The following is a 23,968-nucleotide window of genomic DNA, read 5'->3' as shown; positions in this document are numbered from 1 at the left end:
AAGACCCCGCTCTTTGTAGAATGCATGAGCTCCGACATCTCTCTTTTAGTTCGAATAAACTATCCAGCTTTCAAATTATCTACATTGCTTTGCAGAAATATTCAATTAGAGAATATAACGTAATTTTTAAAAAGCAGCAATATTATAAACTAAGAGAAATAAGCGCAAATTTATATAAAAATGAGGAAAGCAATCTTTCGTGTATGCGATTTTAAATTAATAGAAATATATTCACGCAGCAAAAAAATTTATTACAATTAATATACTTATTAATCAAATTTATTAATCTTTTGTTAAATTCATATTTGCTACTATATGAATATATACATATATATACATATAATTTGTAACATGCAAATAGCCTTTCATTGGCTTTTCATGTTCGATTAACGTTTTCGCGTTTGTCTTATTTTTTCTGTCTGGAAGATCAATTGTCGGATGACAACCGCGGCGCGAAAATCAGACAAGCGAAAGAGACGGAATGCGAACGGGCTATTATGAAGTGCAGTAATGTCGGGAATGCATGTGGGGCCACTTGCCAAGTCTTACCGTGACGTTGTAACACCCAGTCCGTTCGTTTTGTACGCCGTTTCGTCGGTCTGTCAGACCCCTCTTCGCGCGCGCATCTGTTCAGTCTCGTCTAAAAAGATCAACCACTGACTAGAATCATGTATCGTCTACTCAAAATAATATAGTCGTAAAAATCTATCAAAAAGTTTCCATTGATTTGGATGCAGTGAAGATCAAGCTCTCTTACAGACGAGTGAGAAAAAGAGAAAAACAAAAATAATAAAACGTAAAATTTTTAAATGTATGCAATATTTAATATTGATTTTCTCGACTCCATGGTCTCTCCATCTTTTTATGTATGCATTATGGCTTGTTTATCTGGCACTCTTCGAACGCGAGCAAACAACCAGGCGTATCATATTTCCATTGCCTGGCTGGAGCTGACATAATTGGATGATTTGTTTCATAATTTTGTGGCTTGAACGGTGGCAACCGACCAATTACGTGAATCTTACATTGCCGGAAGGATATCATGTCATGTCCCGACGCCTACCCTTGCACTTGGCAGTCTTTTCTCACGCGTTACGCGAACCAATTCATCTTTCGGAAATGAATATTATCTATTTTTAACATTTATAGAGTTTCTTGATGAAATCTAATGTAAATGCATTGCCATACTTTGCATTTATATAAATGTGTGTCATAATTATTGTTATCTATGAATTTTAGGGAACAAACTAAAAAGAATAGTGATATTCTCTATGTAGGTGCATCAATAATTTTAGGCTTGTCAGTTAGAAATTAACACATAGATTTTGTCAAAATAAGGTTTTTATTTTTAATTTATTATTTTCTAGTCAATTTTAAATGTATTCTACTTCAACAGAATTTTAACTTGACTTAGAATTACGATATTGAATTTATTATATATTGTTGTGATAATAAGAAACTATATTTACTTATGAGAATTTGAAACTATTTATTTATGAGAAATTTTTTATTAATTAATAATTGAAATAATATGAAATCAAGAAATATTATGTACATTGTTTGACAAAAGAAATCGACGGATGTCAAAGCAAATCTGCTCACTCAATGAATTTGCGTGTGCTTCGATGACGAGATAAAGATATGATAACAATATTACAATATGAGAACCATTTGTTTAAGGAAATCTGTGTTTCCAATGTTATAGACTAATATTTAGCACCTAAATTTCGCAGATTTAAGATAATCGATTTTTTCAAACAATGTATATAATCCAGGATTGCACAAAAGAATAAAAGACCTATGTCATTGCGTGCGTCAGGCTACGTCACATGATACGTCACGCGAAAATCATCTCGCCACGTAGCTGGCGATCGTCTAACCGAATCGACACTTCTGGCACTTGGAGGTGTCGCGTGACGCTTCGCGTCTCAAAGGAACGATTGTCTGAACTATGCGCGAACATATTACATCCGACGGGTTGTATCGCGACCCAAATGTACGCGACTTCCACGGTTAGATGCCAAACATAATAACCGATTACCAAGATAACTGGCCCAACCTATTTTCGAGCCAAGAGCCGCATTAATAATAGTGACCTTACGTCATCCCACGGCTCCCTCGGCCTTGGGGCCTCGCGGAAAATACGCTTGCGAGAACGGGAGAGTCGCGGATTCCGCGAAAATTCGCCGTTCGCCGCGCTCAATTTGCAGTTAAACGTGGTCGCTAATGGTTCTTCATCGGTGAGGTATGGGTGCCCACCGCCGACGCCGCATAGTATAGCCGCTGAAAATAGGCCCGACATTCGTAAATTATGAGGTCCTTTCGGCGCAGCGCCTGAGGAAAAACAGGCGTCGCTCATTCGCGCCGAATATTTCGCGCGCAAAATTATTATTAGATCGAAGCAAAAATAATACACGATTCATATTTCAGATTTCACGTTTCTGTGAATGTACACATAGTTTTTATATCTTTATATATAACAAACTGCAAAAATATTTTATATTTTTAATAGTATTAATAATTACGATTATTGATGCACGTATAGATTTTTATCTTAGCAATAATAATCTAGTAGTAAATTTAATCATTTTGATTATATCGTTATTAATCTCAAATATGTTATTCTTATTTCAAAGATCAAATTTGAAATGATATCATTGCATATATGACTATTCCTTCGAACGGCGCAGTTCTCGGAAGATTTCTGTTTCCGCTACTTTCAGAATGAAAATACAGACGCTCGGCAAAATATATCGCTGGAAGCGCGTATTAGTAATAAACCATATCGAAACAGTTAGCACGTACATGCATTATTTACCGAGTCGTATTATTTTGGAGGAACTCGCATTTTCAACAGACACGACGCGTGAAATCGTTTACAGCCAAGAGATGTGGAACGATTTCGATTCCTTCCACTGCTGGTTGTCATGAAAATATACGAGACATGACAATAATTTCGCAGTTTTATGAATTATATAAACATATATATTTTGTTGATTTTACTTGCGAGTCTAACGTGATAAATTATTCCCGGATATTTTTTCACTGTCGTGGTCGAAGTGTCATTTCGTTTCGTCGTTTTCTGGCAGTCTTTTTTCCGATATTCAATTAGATAGACATTTTTATTAAAAAAAAATAGAAAGAAGAGAACGCAGCTTGATTTTTTTGGTGAATTTTATATGTAGCTGTTTTTTTTCTTGCAGTTCATAACAATTGAGAGTTAAAAATTGTTTCGCTCGAAGTTTCCTCATTGATTCATATACCTCTTTCGTTTAGGATAAATAGTAACGCGAGTAGAAACCGCATCACGCGTTGCCACGATCGTAAGGCAACGCTAAAGAAGGCTAAGTTTAGGCACTCGCATAAAAATAGCCACGATTGAGGCAACTACAGGTGACAGCAGCTCAGGCTGCCAAGGTTTACTGAACCATGGTGACGAGACCCGAAGATCGATGCCGTTATGACAACTTTGAACTGCAAACACTAGAGATCTATCTCGATATCGAGAAACAGTAATTTTTCAAAGTTAGATTAAAAGTTTTTGATAGAACATTAGAGACAACAAGATTATGTTTTTCAATTCTGGAATAACTTTATTTTTATTAGAATTTTAATGTGAGAATTAATTACTAATATTAACAATTAGGAATTATGAAAGAAAAGTTTGTCTAATTAAATTTCGGTTAAGGAAATATTGATTTTCTGAAACAACTGCTTTATAATTTTAATCATAATTTACAAGTTTTTAAATATTATGCTTTTGTATTAATTTATTCGATTTTTTATATTTTTTAAAGGAACTACTTTATTCTTTAAATTTTTCAAATTTTTTATACAAATCTTATACGTAAACTATAAACTTACTATACTCTTTTATTTTTAATACTCTCAGAATCCTGCGAGTAACAGGCGACAGTGGAGGAAGTCGCAGCAGGAAAAAGTAGGTTGGATGGTGCCGCAGGCCGGCGCCGTTTGAACCGACGAGCCAGGCGAAGGGACCGGGTTCCTTCCTTGAGTCGCGGGTGTGATCACGCAAACGAGACCGGGTCTTTCGTCGACAGGTGCGAAGGCGTGCCTCCACCATGGGGGTCGCCGACGACTTCGCGCCCAGCTTCACGCAGAAGCCGCAGCTACGGCAGGAGGACGACGGCAACCGGCTGATATTCGAGTGTCAGCTGGTGAGCTCGCCTAAACCCGAAATCTCCTGGTTCCGCGGCGAGACCGAGCTCAGCCAGGATGACAGGACCAACTTTAAGATGCAGAGCGTCGGGACCAACAAGTTCCTGGTGGTGCTCGAGCTCGATGACGTCATCGAGACCGACGCCGGCCTTTACAAGGTCAAGGCGAAGAACAAGATGGGCGAGGTCGCCGCCTCTATCAACCTCAACTTCAGCCGTAAGTATTTACACCCTGATTATTTCTCTTTTAATCATATTTCTTGAAATTATAGTGATATTTATATAAGAAGATAAAATTGCACATATGTGTCACGCGGTTATATAGTCTAGTCTTTGCGTGATATATTCCATTAATGGCGGGCCAAGCTTCTTTTCATTTATTTCCAATTTTAGAAACAGGAAAAAGATTAATTAAACTGTGATTAATGTTAATAAAAGTTAGTAAAATTGGCTAATTGTAATATTCAAAATACGAGTGTACATTTTTTTACATAAAGATTAACAGAATTAATTTCAGGTTTAATCTAGAAAATGTAAGACCTGGGCAGATTTAAATATAGGCTTTTAATTGATAGAAATTTGTGTAAAACTTCCTTTGTATTTTTTTATATTTCTTTAAATTGACTCTCGTTTCTTGATTAACACTTTGCTGTTATATTTTTCTAGCTATGGATGAGCCTAGAGAGAAGTAAGTCAGTGAAGCTTTGTACCGCGAGTTTTGTCGCCTCTCCAGGCTCTATTCAGTTTACGCTTTATGCTTATGCGTTAATGTGTTTTTATTATTTCGCCGTCGTACATATTCCGCTTTATTTCTTTTTTCTGCGTTTGTCGCTTATTTCGTTGTTTTTTGCTGTTCTATGATTTTAGCTGCTCATCAATCGATTGGAAGGGGGTGAGTTACGCTGCGCTTTGCAATTGGAGTGATTGCAAACTTAATTTCAAGCATGTCGATAAATTTTTCTGTCTTTTATTAGCCATCCTTATAGAAATTAATTCTATGTAAACAGATATTGTGTGTAACAAACATATAATGATTATGGTACTTTATTCATTGAATTTTAGTCAAACAAAAAATATAAAATTATGAAAATCTCTTTAAACTTCCATTTAAATTTTATTCTGCAAACTTTCTCTCTCTCTCTCTCTCTCTCTCTCTCTCTCTTTCTCTCTCTTTCAAAATTATATTTAAAAATTTTTAATACTACATAATTTTTTAAATTTTATTATATCAAGTTTTAATTTAATTATATTTTAGTTTTAATTTAATTAAATTTTTTGTGAAAGAAGCGTAGACTTTAAATCTTTTATCAAGCACATTTGACAGCTTCCGGAAGTTCAGTAGCACCTTGTACGACAGCATGACAATTGCAAAATGTTTGTATTCTTTGCAGTGCATTATCTCTGCTGATGGCTTTCGAGCGCGCGTTAAATCGGACCGACTGAGAATAACTATTACGGTATGCCCGGTATTTTTGATCGCGTTCATGGTACACACCATACAATCTGATGGGAAATCACGGTGGTCGGCCACACGTTGTGCTCTAGCTCAACGATTGGCCGCTTCTTACCGATCCACCCACGCAGATAGAACCACAAACGCAAAACACGGATGGAAATAGAATTAAGGTCTTCTAGTTTTGGATACCGCTCGTGCTTCGCGCGCGCGATCCGACCACAAAGTGGCTGGATTATTTTGGACACTGTCTCTCACGAGAGAGAAGCCATTAAATCTCGTCTGAACTACAATTTGTCTATATCATAAGATATAGACATTAGAGTAATGAAATCATGAGAGAAAGAGAGAAGGTTGACTGAACTATAGCTGAAGTTAACCAGCATTGACAGAATTGATGGATAAATAAAAAAAAATAGAAAATCACAAATGGCTACTTATCAAAGTTAAAATGTTGAATAATTTTCACGATGTTTATTTCGGTATGACACGTCTTACACTAAAATGTGTAAATATAAAGACACACAGAATTGTGGAAAACAAATTTGTGTAGAGTAAATTTCGGAATTGACACATGTTTACCAAGTTTTATTTAGCTCTTTGTAATTTATGATTTAACTCTCTTCTCGTATTTCAATAATTGGCATTGATCGACATATATGTTATTATTATTAGAAAATAATTAATCTGTGCATGACAAAGTTTTCGTTTATTACTAACTTTGGTAGAAAACGTATCAAAGCTGTACTCGTATTATTTTATATGTGTTCTATTTTTTTGATTATAGAGAACTTTAATAATTGCAAGATTATGAAGCATTGCAAGATGAATGCAAGAGATTGCTTTTACTTTCATAACAGCTTAGTTATAACAACAACGATGTACTGTTGCAGCGCAATTGCTAAATCAATCGCGGGCAATCTTTGTACAATCTCTGCTTGCACGAGCGGAAAGCATTTATCAGTTCTCGAATCTCTTCTTGCATGCCACCTGCAGTTATTTCCGCATCTCGGTGTCTTAGTGTGACTTTAACGATTTTCGAAGATAATTCGAAACTGGGTCGAGAGTGCTCTCGACGAGCTCTCTCGAATCGCAGTCGTCGGCGCAGGCGACGACACGAGGAGAAGCTGTATTTTCGGATCACATCGACAGACGTGATTCCCGTGAATTTCTAAAAGTATCACGAGCCTTTTCGCTTCCACGCATCTCCCGAAACATGTCGCGGTTTATGCGTTCCATGATGCACACGACAGTTTTGAACAACTGTAAAGAGTAATTTATCTAAAACTGTAATATATGTGCTGCAATTCGTTTATAATCCGCGAAGTTCCGGCGAGAACACGCGCAAATTTTGTCATTTTGTCGAGAGGAGGAATTTATCGGAATGACTATTGTCGATCGAAAGCGAAAGCTCGCAGCTTGCAGGGAAACGAATTGACTCGCGATTGACGTGAGTGAAAGTCGAGAGAAAACAGCTGCAGCCTACTTCCTCGCTAAACTTAGCTACAACGTGTTCACCGGTGCTATGCACTTATGGTCCAGTCGAGATACGGGTGTTAAGCACATGCTTCTTATCTTGCTTCTCATCCTGTTTCTTAATTTGTAAGAATAAACACCGGTGATTGTAACTCGGATCGCGCAATTCCGTTATAAAGAGGAATTTAAAAAGGACGATTGTCGTCAAAATAGTCGCAATAATTTTATCTTCAGTCCGCAAGCTGTATTCTCACTCATATTTATGAGAAACTTACATATCGAATATCGAAAATTGAATAAGAAGAGCTAAATAATATTAACATAAGTGCTTTATTAATAATGAGTTTGGGTTTTTCTTGAAAAAAGAGTAAAAAGCTATTAAAAGAATTAAGAAGCATGTCTAAAAAATTTTAGAGAAGGCTATTTTGATAATTAACATTGAAATAAATTATTAAAGAATTTTACTTTGATATATTTGAGAGTTGAGAAAAGTGTACATATTTGTTGCATAAATAAAGACGTCATTGATTATACGACAATGTAAATTTTCTTTTTAGGTTTTGAACCAAATGTTAACCGTTCAATTGCTAGTATAAGTGCTGTTGGACGAGCTTCCTCTTCTCAGGAAGCGTCGATTAAACAAAAGTTATTTCTGACAGCAATTCACGGAAACCGGAATAAATTTCGTAGCATTCTTAAAAATAGTATTGTCTTTTTTTTGTTTTGGCAAACATTGCTATTTTTCTCACTTATTTAAAATCTTTTTAAAAAATCCTAATTATTACAGTAAGAGTGTGTAATTTTATTGATTATACTATGCGCGTTTACGACGCTTTGTAAACGATGCTTGAAGCATGTGATTTGCCAACAACAGGTGTGATTTGATTGTTCCTTCTAGTTTGTTAGTTCGTAACGTTAACGTATTGAATTAATCGCGCCGAAAGTGGGATTAAAATTGTCGATGACACAGAACGACGTGACGCAACGTCCAAATGTTCGCATCGGTCCGCGATGTAATCGGCGCGACAATTAACGTGTTAGCGAACGATAAATGCGCGGAAATTTATTGCCCGATTCACACTATGTTTATCTCGCACTTACAGACAAATTGACGGCATCGCGCCGACTTTCGCGAAGAAGCCCGCGATTAGACAAGAGGACGACGGCAAACGGCTGCTGTTCGAGTGTCGCATTACAGCCGATCCCACGCCGAAAATTACATGGTTTCATAGCGGGAATATGGTCAAAGATTCACCAAGGCACAAGGTTTGTTCTCATTCATGATCGAAGATTAACCATTTTAGAATACTAAAAAGAAAATATGCACTTAAAAGAAATAAATAGTAAATTTTTCTTTTTTTTCTTATAGCATATTTTTATTTATATATATTTGTGGAAAGTTCTCTGAACATTTCCTACGTGTACTTTGATCTATTTCTGATTTTTTAATTGTTTTATGACAAAAAGTTAGACACGGAATAATCGATGACTCTAAGTTTTATTTGAAAACGATCGTTGAATCATTTTAGCTGACCGTCGACAAAGATGGCCACTCGTACTTCGCCACCCTAGAAATAAAAAACGTGACCGTTGAGGATGCTGGCAAATATAAGGTCACGGCGAAGAACGAGCTTGGCGAGTCTAACGCCACAATTTCCCTGAATTTCGACAGTAAGTATCTAGTATTTTATGATAATTAACCATAAACTCATGTACATTTCGACCGATGATCCGCTTTACATTTTACATTTTTATCTGCTTAATTTTTTCACAAATATACGCTCACTGATTACAAATTTTGTAATATTATTTTAGATAAATTACAAATTTACATTTTGATTGCAATATTTTTTAAATTTTAACTCTAGAGCAAGTTTTTCGAAATATTTTATATTATTAAACTAGCTTTATTATAATTTTTATTAATAATTTTTTAAATTGTTTTTGCAATATTTTTGATAATTTTTTTATATACAGATGAGACTATTTAATTTTAAAAATTTGTAGAAAAAGCAATGAATACATTTTGCTTTTCGCTTTGTTTTAAAACGAAAAGTGTATCATCGGTGCCGTTCCTCAACTCTTTTCTCACATTCTCACTCGGGATGTATATCGATGATCTCTTTCATTTCCAACTCTTCTTCATCTATATCTCAGTTCTCTGCCCTGTTTATTTGTTTCCTCCATGTCGACTTTACACCAATATACATTTATCCGCAGTTTATTATTTAATTTTTTCCGTTCCATCAGCTCTGTCCATTCTTCAGTCTTCTATACTTTCTTTATTTTTCTTCATCTTCTACTTTCTACTATTTATTGTAAATTGCGGAACATTTATTTTTTAATGGTTTGTCTCAGTCGAGCGATGAGCACGTATCGATATCGGCTCGACGCGAGCCACGATATACAGCCCGTTGATTGATCTTAATCGACTAAACGGCATTTGCGAGAGGAAACATTTGCGTTTGTCTCTCAAATTTTGCACCGTAAAAGTTGCGTAGAGAGCGGATCAGAATAATCAACTTGTAACAACATGTACTGCTGCTACCATCACGTATTAATTTGTATCGCATTTTGCGCGATTGAAAGTACTTGCATCTGGAATAAAACGAGGTGCACATCGCGCGAGATGCGATCGCAGATTAGCCTCACATATTGACGCTTTGTTAGGTTGCTTCGATGACATCTTTTCTCTCTATTCATATCATCGTATTTGTTGTGTGTAACGTCGACCTTTCACACCGGCTGTTCTCGAATACGCCACGCAAGGGTCGCTCACATACCTGCACACGCAAATACAATTACGGAATTTTTCTGTGGTAATTAGATCTGCTAACGATATACATATTTCCATACTTGCGAACAATAAATCCAGTTTTAATTTTACATTTTTAATGCTAATGTGAAAAATTTAATGTTTCTTTGATTTAATTGTGCTAAATTAAATGTTACATATTACCTAGTAAATATAATGCTGCAAATAATTACAAAGTTTTGCAGTTTTAAATAAAACAGCTGTTTGATGTAACATTTTTGTAAAAACTATGTACATAAAGGAAATGTTTTAAATGTATTTTAATAACAATTTTAGCGATTTATACATTTTTTCATAGAGTTAAAGCAAAAACTGGCAAGTACGGAAATATTTTTTTTACAAATAGTAAAATACGTAGTTAACGACGACGATTCTAATATTGTATATACTTACATGTGTCTTTTGTCACGTGCTTTTTACTAGTCATTTTCATCGGCTAATTCGTAGAGTTTTTTATGAGTAAAACAGATGTTTGAAATTATGTGTTTTGTCATATTGTACATATTTACATCTCTGATTAATACCACGTTAACGTACATTGACACACACGGAAACACATACTTTTATCGCGTCAGTGAATTCCGATTTTAATGTACATCAGAATAATGGAATTAATGTGATATTGTTATACATGATTCAAATAGTTATATATATTACACTATTCACTCACTCGCAAACAGCGTTTGACGAAAGCTTGTGCATAACTGGCAGTGTTTCACTATTTTCACCTAACCGCGCGCGCGCGTTCGACGTACAAACCGTATTAAAGAAATGAAGCAAATAATAATTCAAGAACACAATTTTATACTCCACTAAGTGAAACATGGCGAATAGACGAAAGGAGAGAAAGCAACCTAATTTATAAGATATCGATCAGCTAGGATCGTGATTCTTAGGTGCGCATTTTTAAGCGTACTGATTTCAACGCACTTATATGCGGCGGTACGAACAAACGAAACCGAATGTTGGATGGAATTAATGTAAAATAATCTACGGAATTTGTTAATATTTAGTAGAAAAATGTTTATATAATACTTAAAAACTTCAAGATTATTCAAGCCAAATCGATACGTGACTCCCGATCTCGCATCGAACTGTAAAATGCTTCGCGTATTTAAGCCTTTCGTTGCTCAGTCATTTTAAGTTTTTGAAATTCAGGAAAGCTTTGTTTAACTACCGCAAAAATACAGTGAAGGCATCGTAAAAAATATATTAATTTGCGTGAGAAATGGTTCATTATTAAAATTTTGTTTCTTTTATTTTTTGGCAAATAATGATGATAAATAATAATAACCATTTATTTAAATAGAGAATAATTTGAAGAAAACTTATTTTTTAACATTTCCATTTTCTAGTTGACTATATTTTACAGCATTGAAAAATATCTTTTTTCAAAGTGGAAATTTTTATCGTGAGCACTTGATCTCGCATCCTGAGTCTGGCATTAATCAATGCAGCGAAAGGATTGAGTAAGCAAGCAGGAATATGTACGAACAATTCTCGATATGTCGATCGTTTGTGTCGAACGTAGGCGACGAGGCACCCGTACCGGACGACGGGATTAAACCGACCTTCACCGAACGACCGGTGATTAGACAATCAGACGACGGTAACACCATCACCTTCGAATGCCGACTTGTCGGCGATCCGAAACCAAATGTCAAGTGGTAAGATCTGTGATCCGTGACGCGCGCGAGGAAGTATCTTAAAGAATATAATTACTGAATCGTCGAAAAAAATCCAAATTAATGATACTTAATATTGAAGAAAATGAATAACGTCAAAGAAAAATCTCTCTAAGAAAAATATATTATTTTTAGGATTTTAAAATATATAATTGAAAAAAAATGTACGAAATTGATTTATGTGGACGATGTAACATTCCTAAACGTAGGACACGATGTGCACTTCCAATGCGCGCGTCTACGATTCGCGATGTAAATCGATATTTGACGCATTTCGACTTGGCACGTTGGCGGCGATCGCAGGTATCACGGTACCGAGGAAGTGAAAGACGGCGGACGATTCAACACGTCTCTGGAACTCGATCAGAAGCTGTATCATCTTGCAAGGTTGAGGATCGACAGCGTGGCGAAGGCAGATGCGGGCGAGTACAGGGCCGTGGCGAAGAACAAGCACGGTCAGGGGGTGGCGACTATTAATCTAAACTTCGAGGGTGGCGACAAACTCAAGTAGGCATCGATAAGGAAAGAGGGTCTGCCCTCGACATTGTTCTGCCACGCCACAAATTCCGGCGCTCTACTTCTATCCGACGCGGCGCGATGGAAACTTGCGCTGCAACTTCGTCGCGGATGTATTGCAAGCTGCGGCAGTGCAGTGACAATTTAATATTGTTGTAACAAGTTGCATCGCAGAAGTAATGATAGCAATAGCGGTCGCAATTATAGTCGAGTGTAGTGAATTCTTTTCATTAAAACAAAAGTTATAAAAAAGTGAAACAATAACTATTAATACAGATGAGTGTTAATAATTTACTTTTCTAAATTATTTTGCTGGTATTATTAGGATTCTTACACTCGGTTTTGCACGCTTGTAGGTTTTATAGTATAAATATATTAAATATGAACAAATGTAAACATAGGGAAAAGTCAAAGTTCAGAAACGAATTAAATTATGCGAAACGTAACGCAGGCATTCACACACGATCTCAATGTACAAAAATAAATAGGAAAAATTTCACATTTTTTCTTATTTTTTAGATTCTCTTAAAATTCTATTTAAACAAGAATCTTTTTATAATATTTCTGAGTTTGCGAATGTCTGTCTATAAAATATAAAAAATCACACATTCTCTACAAGAAAAAATGCTATTACATTAAGAGATTTCTACAAATTTTAAACAGAGGGAGAATTTGCGATTTTTACGACACACTGTGAACATCTCTTTGTAACATCGCGCCGCGTCTTCGAGAATACTGTATGGTGTGGCAGACGGAATAGCTAGCGGAAAACGACGTCGTCCATCGAAACGACTTCATATTCTGCGCTCATTCAAGGGAGAAATCGGCATTTTTCCTATTTGACATGTCGATTTACGCAGAATACCGGATGGTAAGCCGCCACGCTTTCCGAAGAAACCGACGATCCGCCAGGAAGGCGACCTGCTCATCATGGAGTGCATTCTGGAGGCACATCCGGTACCGGACATAACGTGGTACCAAGGTCAGAAAACAATCTCCGACAGCAATCGCGTAAAGATGTTACGCAAGGCCACCGGCAAGGACACGTATCTGCTGACCCTCGAGATCTCGAATCCGACCAAGGCCGACGGCGGAAATTATCGTTGCAACGCCTTTAACAACTTTGGCGAGAGTAACGCCAACATCTCCCTTAATTTCCAAGGCAAGTCCCCTTCGAAGCGCGCGGGAGGGTTCTCATTTTTTGATATCTATCAAATTAGCTATCAAATTATTAATATTTATTAATTTTACTGAATTATCCAGAAAAAGTTGACAAATTTTCTAATTGCAATTAGTAAAAGCATTAAACTTCAAAACTAATCGTACTCAAACCAGATACATTTATTGTCTACTTTTATTTTATAACAAATTTTGGCTCTTGTACGTATATTTAAAATTCAAAAATCGGGCAATGAGATCCCTCTTGTTGACTTCATCCACAACGAATCCCGTCAATTTACCCCGAGTCTTCTTCGTGCGAAAGATATTTTATGATCGCGCGCTAAAAGTGACGAGCGATTTCTTTCGGTGAACAATCGCGTTGACGATGTCATGTCGGTTCATCAGGTAAGCACAATCGCGCTATTGCTAACAAATCGTGAAGTCTCTGTATCTTTGCTTCGTAACTTCTTGAGCTGCTAGCAATACGACTAACGTTATCAGAAGTCGCGATCGCAAGTCACTTGCGACAGATGATTTGCGACCGCGATGAAGATTGTGTTTCCGGTGTCCTGGTACACACCCGGAAGCGGCGCGCGTATCCTCATCGACGATGTCTAATCGTGGATCTTTCCAAGATGCAGAGGAGGGCGCGGGTTCCGCTCCGTCCTTCATCGAGAAACCTCGCATCATCCCGAACGAGAACGGCACGCTGATTACTATGAAATGCAAATGCAAGGCGAACCCCAAGCCGGAAGTCACGTGGTTCCGCGGCACCAACGTGGTCAAGGAATCGTCGAAGATCTCGATCAAGACCAATACGATCGAAGAAGATATTTACGAGCTTATCATGGAGATCAAGGTACTTTTTGAGCAAAATTGAAAACAATTTTAATTTTTTTAAATTTATCATAGATATTTAAATCAATTTCGATTTTTTCAATTCTCAGACATCTGATTTCGAAATTTATTATCTTAAATTTTGGAAATTTTTAATCTTATATATTTATCTTTTACATTTAGATGGTTTTATATATTTGTTATTATATTTTTATCAGTTCTTGGCTCGATTAAATTTTCTCGTAATAATATATTTTGTTCTGTCTACAGGACCCATCGGGACCAGATGGTGGCACATACAGGTGTCATGTGAAGAATGAATACGGTGAAAGCAACGCCAATCTAAATCTGAATATTGAGGCGGAACCGGAGCCAGAAGGAGACGGGCCGACATTCGTGGAGAAGCCACGGATACAATCGCAGAACAAGGGCAAGCTGGTCATCATGGACTGCAAGGTCAAGGCGAAGCCAAAACCGCAGATCGTGTGGACTCTCGCCGGCAGCGTGGTAAAGGAATCCTCGAAGATCTCTATCAGCATCGTCCAAGAAAAGGAGGACATTTTCTACATCAAACTGACTCTTAATGATCCCGGACCAGAAGACTCCGGTCTTTACAAGTGCAACATTAAAAACGAACTCGGTGAACTCAACGCCAATCTTACGTTGAACGTCGAAAGTAAGTTTGATTTTGATTAAATGGCTTAATTTGACCGATGATTTAATTAATTTTTTTATAAACTTAGAAAAATTAATTATTTATTTAGTAATTTTATTTTTACTTTAATTATATTTTGTTTTGTGCAAATTTAAAAAATATCTCCATGATCTTTGAAGATATTACAAATTTGTAACAATCGTTAATAATGAGCATAATGAATAAATTTGTGATAAAATAATAGTTATCAATTTTTTTAGATAATATAATATAAATTGTAGAATAAATTTTAAGATAAGTATATTACAATGATTATGTTAACTGCGATTTTTAATCACGATTTCAGTTATACCTGTAATTAAGGAGAAGCCGAAGGTGATAAAGATCGTTAAGAAGAAGACTGTAGTGGTTGAATGCCACGTTCTTTCGAAATTCTCGCCCGAATGTACGTGGTTCAAAGAGAATCTGGCCGTTAAAGAGGATAGTAGGCACAAATTGCACGTCGAGCAAGTCAAAGAAGTGAGTTCAGTATTACGAAACTGCTTATTATCATATTACACTAAATAATTATGGAAGAAAAAATTTTGAAATATAAAATGTAATTTATTACATGAATAAAATTATTTTTTTATTATTTTTATTGTTACTGATATTTGTGTAACGTAAATTCATAAAAGTTGCGACTAAAAATTGTTTTGCATGTATTATGACGATATTATAACTTTTATTAAGTTTAATATTATTGTTAAAAATATTTTTATGTGAGTTTTGATAAGCTGATTTCTTCGAACAGGGTGAATTTGCCGTAAAACTTGAAATTGAACAAATGTCAGCGACAGATAAAGGCGTGTACAAGTTGGTAGCACGCAACGAAAAGGGCGAAGCTACGTCACAAGTAGTAGAAGTAACCGAAATTCCAGACCAAGGAGAAAAACCGAAAATTGTTACCGGCCTCAACTCAATTGTAAGTATCTTTACTTAAAATCTTTATTTATTTAATATCTATATTGATATAAAAATATAATATACTTAAAACAATGTTTTTTTAATTGGTTATATGTTGTCTTTTTTTTCAGACTGTCGAGGAAGGCAAGACAGTTGAACTCGTCGCTACTCTCGCAACTCAAGATCGAAAAATCACCGTTACGTGGCAAAGGTACTTTCTATAAAAATAATGTTTTTAAATAATATGTGATATTTTTATAACACGTAGTTATAATATTTGAAAAATTTATCATAGAAAAATAAAATTATGAAGTATCGAATAGTGTTTAAATTGATTTAATTAATATTTTATATCTAATCACATTATTTTTTTTATGTTACATGATAATTATTGCAAAATGAACGCAGAGAGTCGACGGTTATCAAAGCGTCAAAGGACATCATGATCTCCTTTAATGGTTTGGATATGAAATTGACGATCACCTCGGCATCGACCGAGTTCTCGGGAACGTATAAAGTCATCGTGAGCAACGAATACGGCCAAGACGAGTCGTCGGCCCGACTCGTTGTCAAGGTAAGTAATTCTACGTAATTTTAATCATAGATTCTTGGTAGTTATGAATGCAAATCCTTCTTTGTCAGTTATTTTCTGTTCTTATGTAAATCCATATTACGAGCAGTATTTAATTTTCCCGTGAAAAATCAGCATGTTGAATTTAGATTGTAATAATCATGTCTCCTTATGTAAATTTAAAATATATTATAAATTGTAAAATAATTCAAATTTTCCTGAAAAAAAATTTATATTAAACATGTTTAATATCAAAGTTATAGCTAAACCATAAAATTTTCATGTTGTTAAATCATTATTTCTCCAACAATTCCGATACTCATTCGTGAATAAGATGTTTCCCAACGTTGCATGCAAACCCTTAAATTGCAGAAGAAAGAGGAAAAGAAGAAAGACGAGGAGGAAGAAGAGAAGAAAAAGAAAAAAGTCGAGAAAAAAGAGGAAAAGAAAGAAGAAGAGAAGAAGGAAGAGAAAAAGGTGGAGAAGAAGAAGGTTGAAGAAAAGAAGGAGGAGAAGAAAGAGGAGAAGGTAGCAGCCGAGATAAGCAAATTAATAAAAATGTTGTTTAATTTTTAACCATTTTCTATTGTTCCCCTGATCTTTTTATTACACCTCCTTGTGATTAACCAATCATTCTTACACTGATCACATACAATTGATACAAATAAAGAAAGATTGATCGTTTTATAAAAATTTTTAATTGCAATGTTTAGTCACTTTAACAACTTACATATTTAAAACGTATTGTTACGAAAAAAATAATTTTAAAAGTTTATTTTTAGATAATTGTTTATTAAATACTGAGTATTATTTATTGGAAATAAATTGTAATATCAAATGCTTCAGATTAATAAAATTTGTTATGTAATTTATAAAAACAATCAATCTTTCGATTCCTCGACGCGACAATTGGCATATCGTTGAAAATTTGTCTCGATATAAAAGGTAATAAGATCAATATGGAGCGACAACGAGGGTGAAGGATCAGAGGAATATGAAGAAATAGAGGAAGAGGAGGAAGTGGTGAGTGTAATTGAATCCAGCATTATCAGCACTGAAGTTATTCTCGAGGAATCGGACTCTGAAATAATCTCTCGCGTCGAGGTACACATATACACAAACATATACCACACTAAAAAATAGATTCCACATTTTTCCATCAATTTACGTTAAATTTTTATTTTATAATAAATTTATTAAATTATTTTATAAGAAAATTCTTGAAATAATTACCAAATAAATTTTTATACCACATAATTTTTCAACATAATTATGTAACATTATATCTACATTCTATTTTGTTGCTCAAATTATTCATAATTTTTTTGTACAATAAACTATTTTTTTTCTCGTTATTTTTAAGGATAAGCCCGATTTGAAACCAAATGGTATCGACAAACCAGGGATTGGGAAGGTACGACACAATCATTTCTTTTTATTTTTTAAAACAGACTCAACTTCGTACGACATTTATACGAAAAAAACAGTATATCAGGATCAAAACACTTTTACACTGTGATAACAATTGTTATTTGTACCTTCCTTTTCACAATTGTCATTATTCTTGTTTGTAGTTATCATGTCATCTGTATCACATCTTTACCTCACTTACTGTGTGTACTGTCTGTTGCACAATGTACAAAAGCTTAAACGTAGTATACGTAGTATGCGTAAATTACATTGCGAATAATATTTTATAATAGATATGGTGTATAAACAAAATATTGAATTTGTTTATAAAGAAAATTGTCTAATATAAAAGATCTAATATAGAAAAGGAAAAATAACAATTATGGTTTTTTTTTGTTTCAGAAAATGGAGATCTTACAGGTGAGTGTCATATACAGGACATTTTGGTAACGTAATGTATGCACTCAAAAAATGATTTTGATCTGCTCGAACGAATATCAATCAATTTTTTCTTAAGCTTGAAGCTTTGGCAAAATGTCTTGCCAATTTGCAAGAGATAACGTGTGTTTATAAACCGCTGCAAATTGCTTTCAGCTTTTGTCAGCTATTTCTAATTATGAAATCTTATCTTGCAGTTGCAAAATTGTCTCCATACATATTTATAAGTTTTACACTATATATTTTTGCTTACATTATTTTTTTCTTACAGCACTTGCTTAATTTTGGCTTATTCATGTTTCTTCGAAGGAATGTGACGCGCACGCTTGAATAATCGCTTCAATATTTATTTTTCTTTGCCTAGGAAATGTAGATTTCCGCAAGCTTGTAAGAAGCTATATTTTTCCTCAAATTCCAGAAGCTGGTTGATTACCAAAGTTACCAATATTGATTAAAAAATGTATATCTTTTATTCCATTGCCCTGATCTTTGCATGCTTGTTTTCGTATTGCGTGTGTATTTGTGCATGAAAGATTTTATATAGAAAAAATAAGTATCGGAGCTACGAGTTATTGCATAATTAAATGCAAAAATCCGATTTTAAATTCAATTTTCCAATTGTATCTCTGAATACTATGTATTTCAAAATTTACACAGAGGAAATGTTTTTCTAATGTTATTTTATTTTTTTACGTATGTAGAAAGACGAAGAAATTGTGAACAATGTCGAAGACAAGAAATCTATTAAGGTAAGAATAATCTAAATCGATTTCTTATTAAATGTGTTATTATATGCATTTATTTAGTATAATATTCTTAACATCTCTATTACAATTATTATATTTTAATTTATAGCAGAAAGCTGCCGCGAAAGTTGAAGATAAAAAAGAAGAGGAAAAAGTGAGCACAATTATCCTTATAAATATAATTTGTTTTTATTTACTGACTTTTTATTATTTAAATATTTATTACTTTTTTTCAGAAAAAGATCATAAAAAAGAAAGAACCCGAATCCAAGGAGGTAAACTTATTCTATATATTTTTATTATTATATTTTAGTATTATATTTTGCATACAAATCAAATAGTTTGTTACAAATCTACTTACAAATTAATTTGATAATTTATCTTATGTATCTCTTGTTGTTTATCTGTAGGCATCTCGAGAAACCACGCCTAAACTCGAGAAGACTGTGGCAACTCGTAAAGAAAGCAGGGTAAAATCAATTAAATTTTATGTATTTTAAAAGACAAATTGCAAAGATTTTGTAAAGAAAAAATTTATACTCTACATAAATTTTCATATTTTAGGTGGAAGAACTTAAGACAGAGAGTCGTCGCAGCTCGATTACTAAAACCGAGGAAAAGGTAAGAGAGATATTATGATTTTGAATTTTGTAGATGTAAACTATAACAAATGCATTTTATTGTTAGATACACATATTTTATAACATAGGAATTTTATGTTTTTTATTTTACTATCGCATAGATAACCGATGATGGTACAATGACACCACGACGTCTTTCTATACAGAAGGTACACATACATATATATACATACATTTATCACATGCAGACATTTTTATAAACAATTACAAACAATTTCAACACTATTATTTTGACAAAAATATTTAAAACTTAGATTAAAATATTATTATAAAAATGTACAACAATGGTGAAAAATAATTTGAAATTTGCCTTGATTAATTTTACTTTGAAGGTAAAAATTAATAGATAATATTAATAATTGTTACATATTAAAATATTTATGTACTATATTTTAATTAATTTAGGTTGAAGAGGAAGTCAAGGTAGAAAGCAGACGATCCTCTGTCATAGAGAAGAAGAAAGCGACTGTCGAAAAGGTAGGACAAAATATATTAAAATTTTTAATTAAGCTACGCAATGAGCTAACAACATATTTTTGTTATTAGTTGTTAACTACACTCACCCGAAAAAAAAGCGGTACACTGAAAATGTGGGAAAAATTCATCAAATTTCAACTGACGATAACTTCGTAAATAATAAAGATAGAAAGTTCTATAAAATATGGAAATGAAGCTAAAAATCTCTACTTTAAGAATCAATTTATTTCAATGTTGCAAAATAAATTTATTGAAAATGGCGGATGACAAAGCGCGAGCATGCAAAATTGAAAAATAATGGTTCGAGTTTGCGACGGTGCACGGTATAAACAAAAAATTGTAGCTTATTGGGATCAAAAGCGTACGAAAGTACAGAGTCTCCTCTTTAAAATGCTTTTTTATGCATCTTGATACGATGATTTTTCGCCGAGAGATTCGCATTTGAAGAAAAAGGCAGATTCTTACTTCAAATGCGAATCTCTCGGCGAAAAAATCATCGTATCAAGATGCATAAAAAAGCATTTTAAAGAGGAGACTCTGTACTTTCGTACGCTTTTGATCCCAATAAGCTACAATTTTTTGTTTATACCGTGCACCGTCGCAAACTCGAACCATTATTTTTCAATTTCGCATGCTTTTGCTTTGTCATCCGCCATTTTGGAGAAAGTTATCACACATTATTGCGTTATGAATTTTCGAACACTAGACATCCAAACTTTTAAAATGGTTTTTAAAAAATCCTGCTAGCTGTATTACGTGCCGAGATATTCAATTTTGAACCAGACCGAATTGCAAGAATAAGAATTCTGTGGTTATCAGCTCCGCGGTATTTTAAAACTCCAAACTCTCCTTACGGTTATAAGTGTCAATTCTGCTCTTGGCGTTACCCAGGATCAACGGCGTGGACGTGGCAGAAATCTGATCCCGTGTGCACATGTTGGCACGTGTGTATGTGTGTGTGTGTGTGTGTGTGCGCATGCGTGTGTCCGTGCGTCCGTGTGTGTGTATGTGTGTGTGCGTGCGCGTGCGTGCGCGTGCATGCGTGTGTGTGCGCGTGCACCACTGGGATAAGGACCTCATGGCTCGTTAGATCCACGATATTTTACGACTCCAAACCCTCCCGGTGGTGCGTGTACAATTGTGTGTGCGCGCGCGTATATTAATAATGGGTATGACCTCCTCGTGCGCGTATTACCTCATTCATGCGACGAGGCATACTTCTTATTAGTGTTCTAATTTCAGTCTGCGTAATGTCATTCCACTCTATTTCAAGAACTCTTCGAAGTTCTGGCAATGACTGAGGAGCAGGTATATGATTTCGTACTTTTCTGTTAATATTGTCCCATAGGTGTTCAATGGGATTTAAATCTGGACTCATTGCTGGCCATTCGAGTCGATTTATGCCAACTTCATCGCAGAAATCAAGCACTTTTCTCGCAACGTGCGGTCGAGCATTGTCTTGCATAAACAAAAAGTCCTCTCCGATGAAGTGCGCATACGGAACAACGTACGGTATGAGTACGTCTTCCACGTATACATCTGCGTTCATGTTTGCGTCAAAAAAGTGGAGATCTGTGTGAGCATTCGCAGAAATTCCTGCCCAAACCATTACAGAGCCACCATTGTAGCTAGGCCTCTCACTTACAGTACAGTCTGCAAATCGTTCTCCAACGCGACGGTATACTCGTTCTCGTCCGTCTGAAGAATACAGACAAAAACGAGATTCGTCGCTAAAAAGAACGGTACTCCATTCTGCATATGTCCAGCCTGCATGCTCGACAGCAAAATTGAGTCGAGTTACGCGATGGCGACGCATAAGCGAAGGTACATTTGCTGGCCTGCGCGGAAAAAGACCGTGTTCCGCTAATCTGTTTCGAATAGTGTCAACGGATACATTACATTCGCGGACATCTCTTAAATTGTTTCGAATTTGAACAGCCGTTCGATGTCTGTCTCTTAATGAATTTAAAACAATAAATCGGTCATCGTTTTCATTCGTACAACGAGGACGTCCCGAACCAGGTCTTCTTTGGACAGAATTAGTCTCCAAGTACCTAGCATAAGCACGTTGCACGGTTGACACTGATAAATCAAGTGCCTCAGCAACGTACCTTCGACTTCTCCCATCTTCAATTAACGCTACAACTTGAGCAGCTTTTTCAGGACTTATCGTCGCCATAATTGACCAATAATTTCAATGCGAAAAGATTAATTATTGTTTACTTTGACAAAGTCGTACGAATAAGTAACGCGTCTCGAAAGAAAAAGATCAAGAGAAATCAAGCACTCTTCTCGCAATGTGCGGTCGAGCATAAACAAAAAGTCAGGGCGGAGAAATCACAAAAGATCTGCAGACATCTCCTTCGGATGCAAAACAATTGATTGAAAAATAATGGTTCGAGTTTGCGACGGTGCACGGTATAAACAAAAAATTGTAGCTTATTGGGATCAAAAGCGTACGAAAGTACAGAGTCTCCTCTTTAAAATGCTTTTTTATGCATCTCGATACGATGATTTTTCGCTGAGAGATTCGCATTTGAAGTAAGAATCTGCCTTTTTCTTCAAATGCGAATTTCTCGGCGAAAAATCATCGTATCGAGATGCATAAAAAAGCATTTTAAAGAGGAGACTCTGTACTTTCGTACGCTTTTGATCCCAATAAGCTACAATTTTTTGTTTATACCGTGCACCGTCGCAAACTCGAACCATTATTTTTCAATTTTGCATGCTCGCGCTTTGTCATCCGCCATTTTCAATAAATTTATTTTGCAACATTGAAATAAATTGATTCTTAAAGTAGAGATTTTTAGCTTCATTTCCATATTTTATAGAACTTTCTATCTTTATTATTTACGAAGTTATCGTCAGTTGAAATTTGATGAATTTTTCCCACATTTTCAGTGTACCGCTTTTTTTTCGGGTGAGTGTATATAGTTAGTTATTATAATTAATTATTATTTTTTAAACACAAAGTAAGTATTATACGAGTGAATGTTACCTTCTCAAAATCGACATAAGAAGGGATTTTTAATTTCATGTTTAATTTGATTGTTTGCCAGGCTGAATTAAAACAAATTATGTAATATTTGTCTTTCTTCAAGCAGTTCCTAAAGATAGTTTTGTACGTAGTTTAGTTTTCGTTTTTGTGTAGAACATTAAACGTGTAGATAATTTTGCAATTGATATGCCAAAAGTTATATAATTTTAGTTTTGGACACGAAAATGACACAAAATTAGATAGATTATGTTGCATTTAGACTTCATGCACAAAAAAGCACGATGTAAAAAAATTTAAGTGTATCACGTCGTTGCAGGACGCTTCCGTATTCAAACCAAAAGCTATTTTGCAAGCGATTGATGACGAGGTACATAATTACAACCATTATTTTATTTTTTATTTTTTGGTTACATTTCATAATGGGTTGACTATCTTTCTAGAACACACTCACACCGACGACCAAGCCACACACACATAAACCCAAGGAAGAGATTCAGGTACATAAAAACACATACTACTCGTACACATTACTCATACATTAGCAATATATATTACACAAACATTTTAGGACATTTGGTTGTTTAAACCGGCAGAGCGCGATAACAAATTGGTAAGAAATTACGTGACACACTTATCGTTGCACAAATTTTAAGATATATGAAATCAACAAATAAAAATATTATTGTATAGGAAACCATCAAGTCTAGAACTTCTAACATACGTAAAACTGATCGCATACCCAAGGTATATATTTCGCGTTATATAATTGAGACATAATTATATACAATTTTCTATAAAAAAAAAAGAATATTTTTTTAATGTTTGAGATTACGTAATGCTAAATTTTTTAGGACGCACCTCAAGTTGAGATTAAGCCAAGCGTGCGCGATTCGTATGATGAACTTGAGGTATAAAAAAAAAAAAAATTATACAGTACAAGTGAATATTCTATGCGCGTTACACATT

General features: G+C 34.8%; 1 protein-coding gene across 50 annotated transcripts in view; it reads left to right on the top strand.

Moving 5' to 3' along the window:
- bt (projectin protein bent) overlaps positions 1–23,968 on the top strand; it is a 92,484-nt gene that overhangs the window by 5,992 nt on the left and 62,524 nt on the right. For 24 of the 50 annotated variants that reach the window (XM_067347070.1, XM_067347061.1, XM_067347064.1 and 21 more), the window contains exons 2-28: positions 3,893–4,395; positions 4,845–4,866; positions 8,211–8,373; positions 8,637–8,778; positions 11,454–11,589; positions 11,911–12,114; positions 12,984–13,285; positions 13,926–14,143; positions 14,392–14,797; positions 15,123–15,295; positions 15,570–15,740; positions 15,853–15,932; positions 16,130–16,295; positions 16,665–16,820; positions 18,105–18,122; positions 18,842–18,889; positions 18,996–19,040; positions 19,123–19,161; positions 19,297–19,356; positions 19,451–19,507; positions 19,629–19,676; positions 19,933–20,004; positions 23,319–23,369; positions 23,443–23,499; positions 23,571–23,612; positions 23,693–23,746; positions 23,854–23,910. In XM_067347070.1, the coding sequence (XP_067203171.1) occupies positions 4,083–4,395; positions 4,845–4,866; positions 8,211–8,373; positions 8,637–8,778; positions 11,454–11,589; positions 11,911–12,114; positions 12,984–13,285; positions 13,926–14,143; positions 14,392–14,797; positions 15,123–15,295; positions 15,570–15,740; positions 15,853–15,932; positions 16,130–16,295; positions 16,665–16,820; positions 18,105–18,122; positions 18,842–18,889; positions 18,996–19,040; positions 19,123–19,161; positions 19,297–19,356; positions 19,451–19,507; positions 19,629–19,676; positions 19,933–20,004; positions 23,319–23,369; positions 23,443–23,499; positions 23,571–23,612; positions 23,693–23,746; positions 23,854–23,910 (3,300 nt within the window). In that variant the 5' untranslated portion in view covers positions 3,893–4,082. Of the gene's footprint in view, positions 1–3,892; positions 4,396–4,844; positions 4,867–8,210; positions 8,374–8,636; positions 8,779–11,453; positions 11,590–11,910; positions 12,115–12,983; positions 13,286–13,919; positions 14,144–14,391; positions 14,798–15,122; positions 15,296–15,569; positions 15,741–15,852; positions 15,933–16,129; positions 16,296–16,664; positions 16,821–18,104; positions 18,123–18,841; positions 18,890–18,995; positions 19,041–19,122; positions 19,162–19,296; positions 19,357–19,450; positions 19,508–19,628; positions 19,677–19,932; positions 20,005–23,318; positions 23,370–23,442; positions 23,500–23,570; positions 23,613–23,692; positions 23,747–23,853; positions 23,911–23,968 lie in introns of all 50 variants that reach the window. The other 26 variants (XM_067347084.1, XM_067347083.1, XM_067347081.1 and 23 more) reach the window with 13 other exon arrangements.

This window comes from Linepithema humile, chromosome 1 (assembly GCF_040581485.1).
Source record: "Linepithema humile isolate Giens D197 chromosome 1, Lhum_UNIL_v1.0, whole genome shotgun sequence".
In the NCBI taxonomy this organism is placed as follows: Eukaryota; Metazoa; Arthropoda; class Insecta; order Hymenoptera; family Formicidae; genus Linepithema; species Linepithema humile.
The sequence above is the reverse complement of the archived record's forward strand: the minus strand, read 5'-3'. Positions and strand labels throughout refer to the sequence as shown.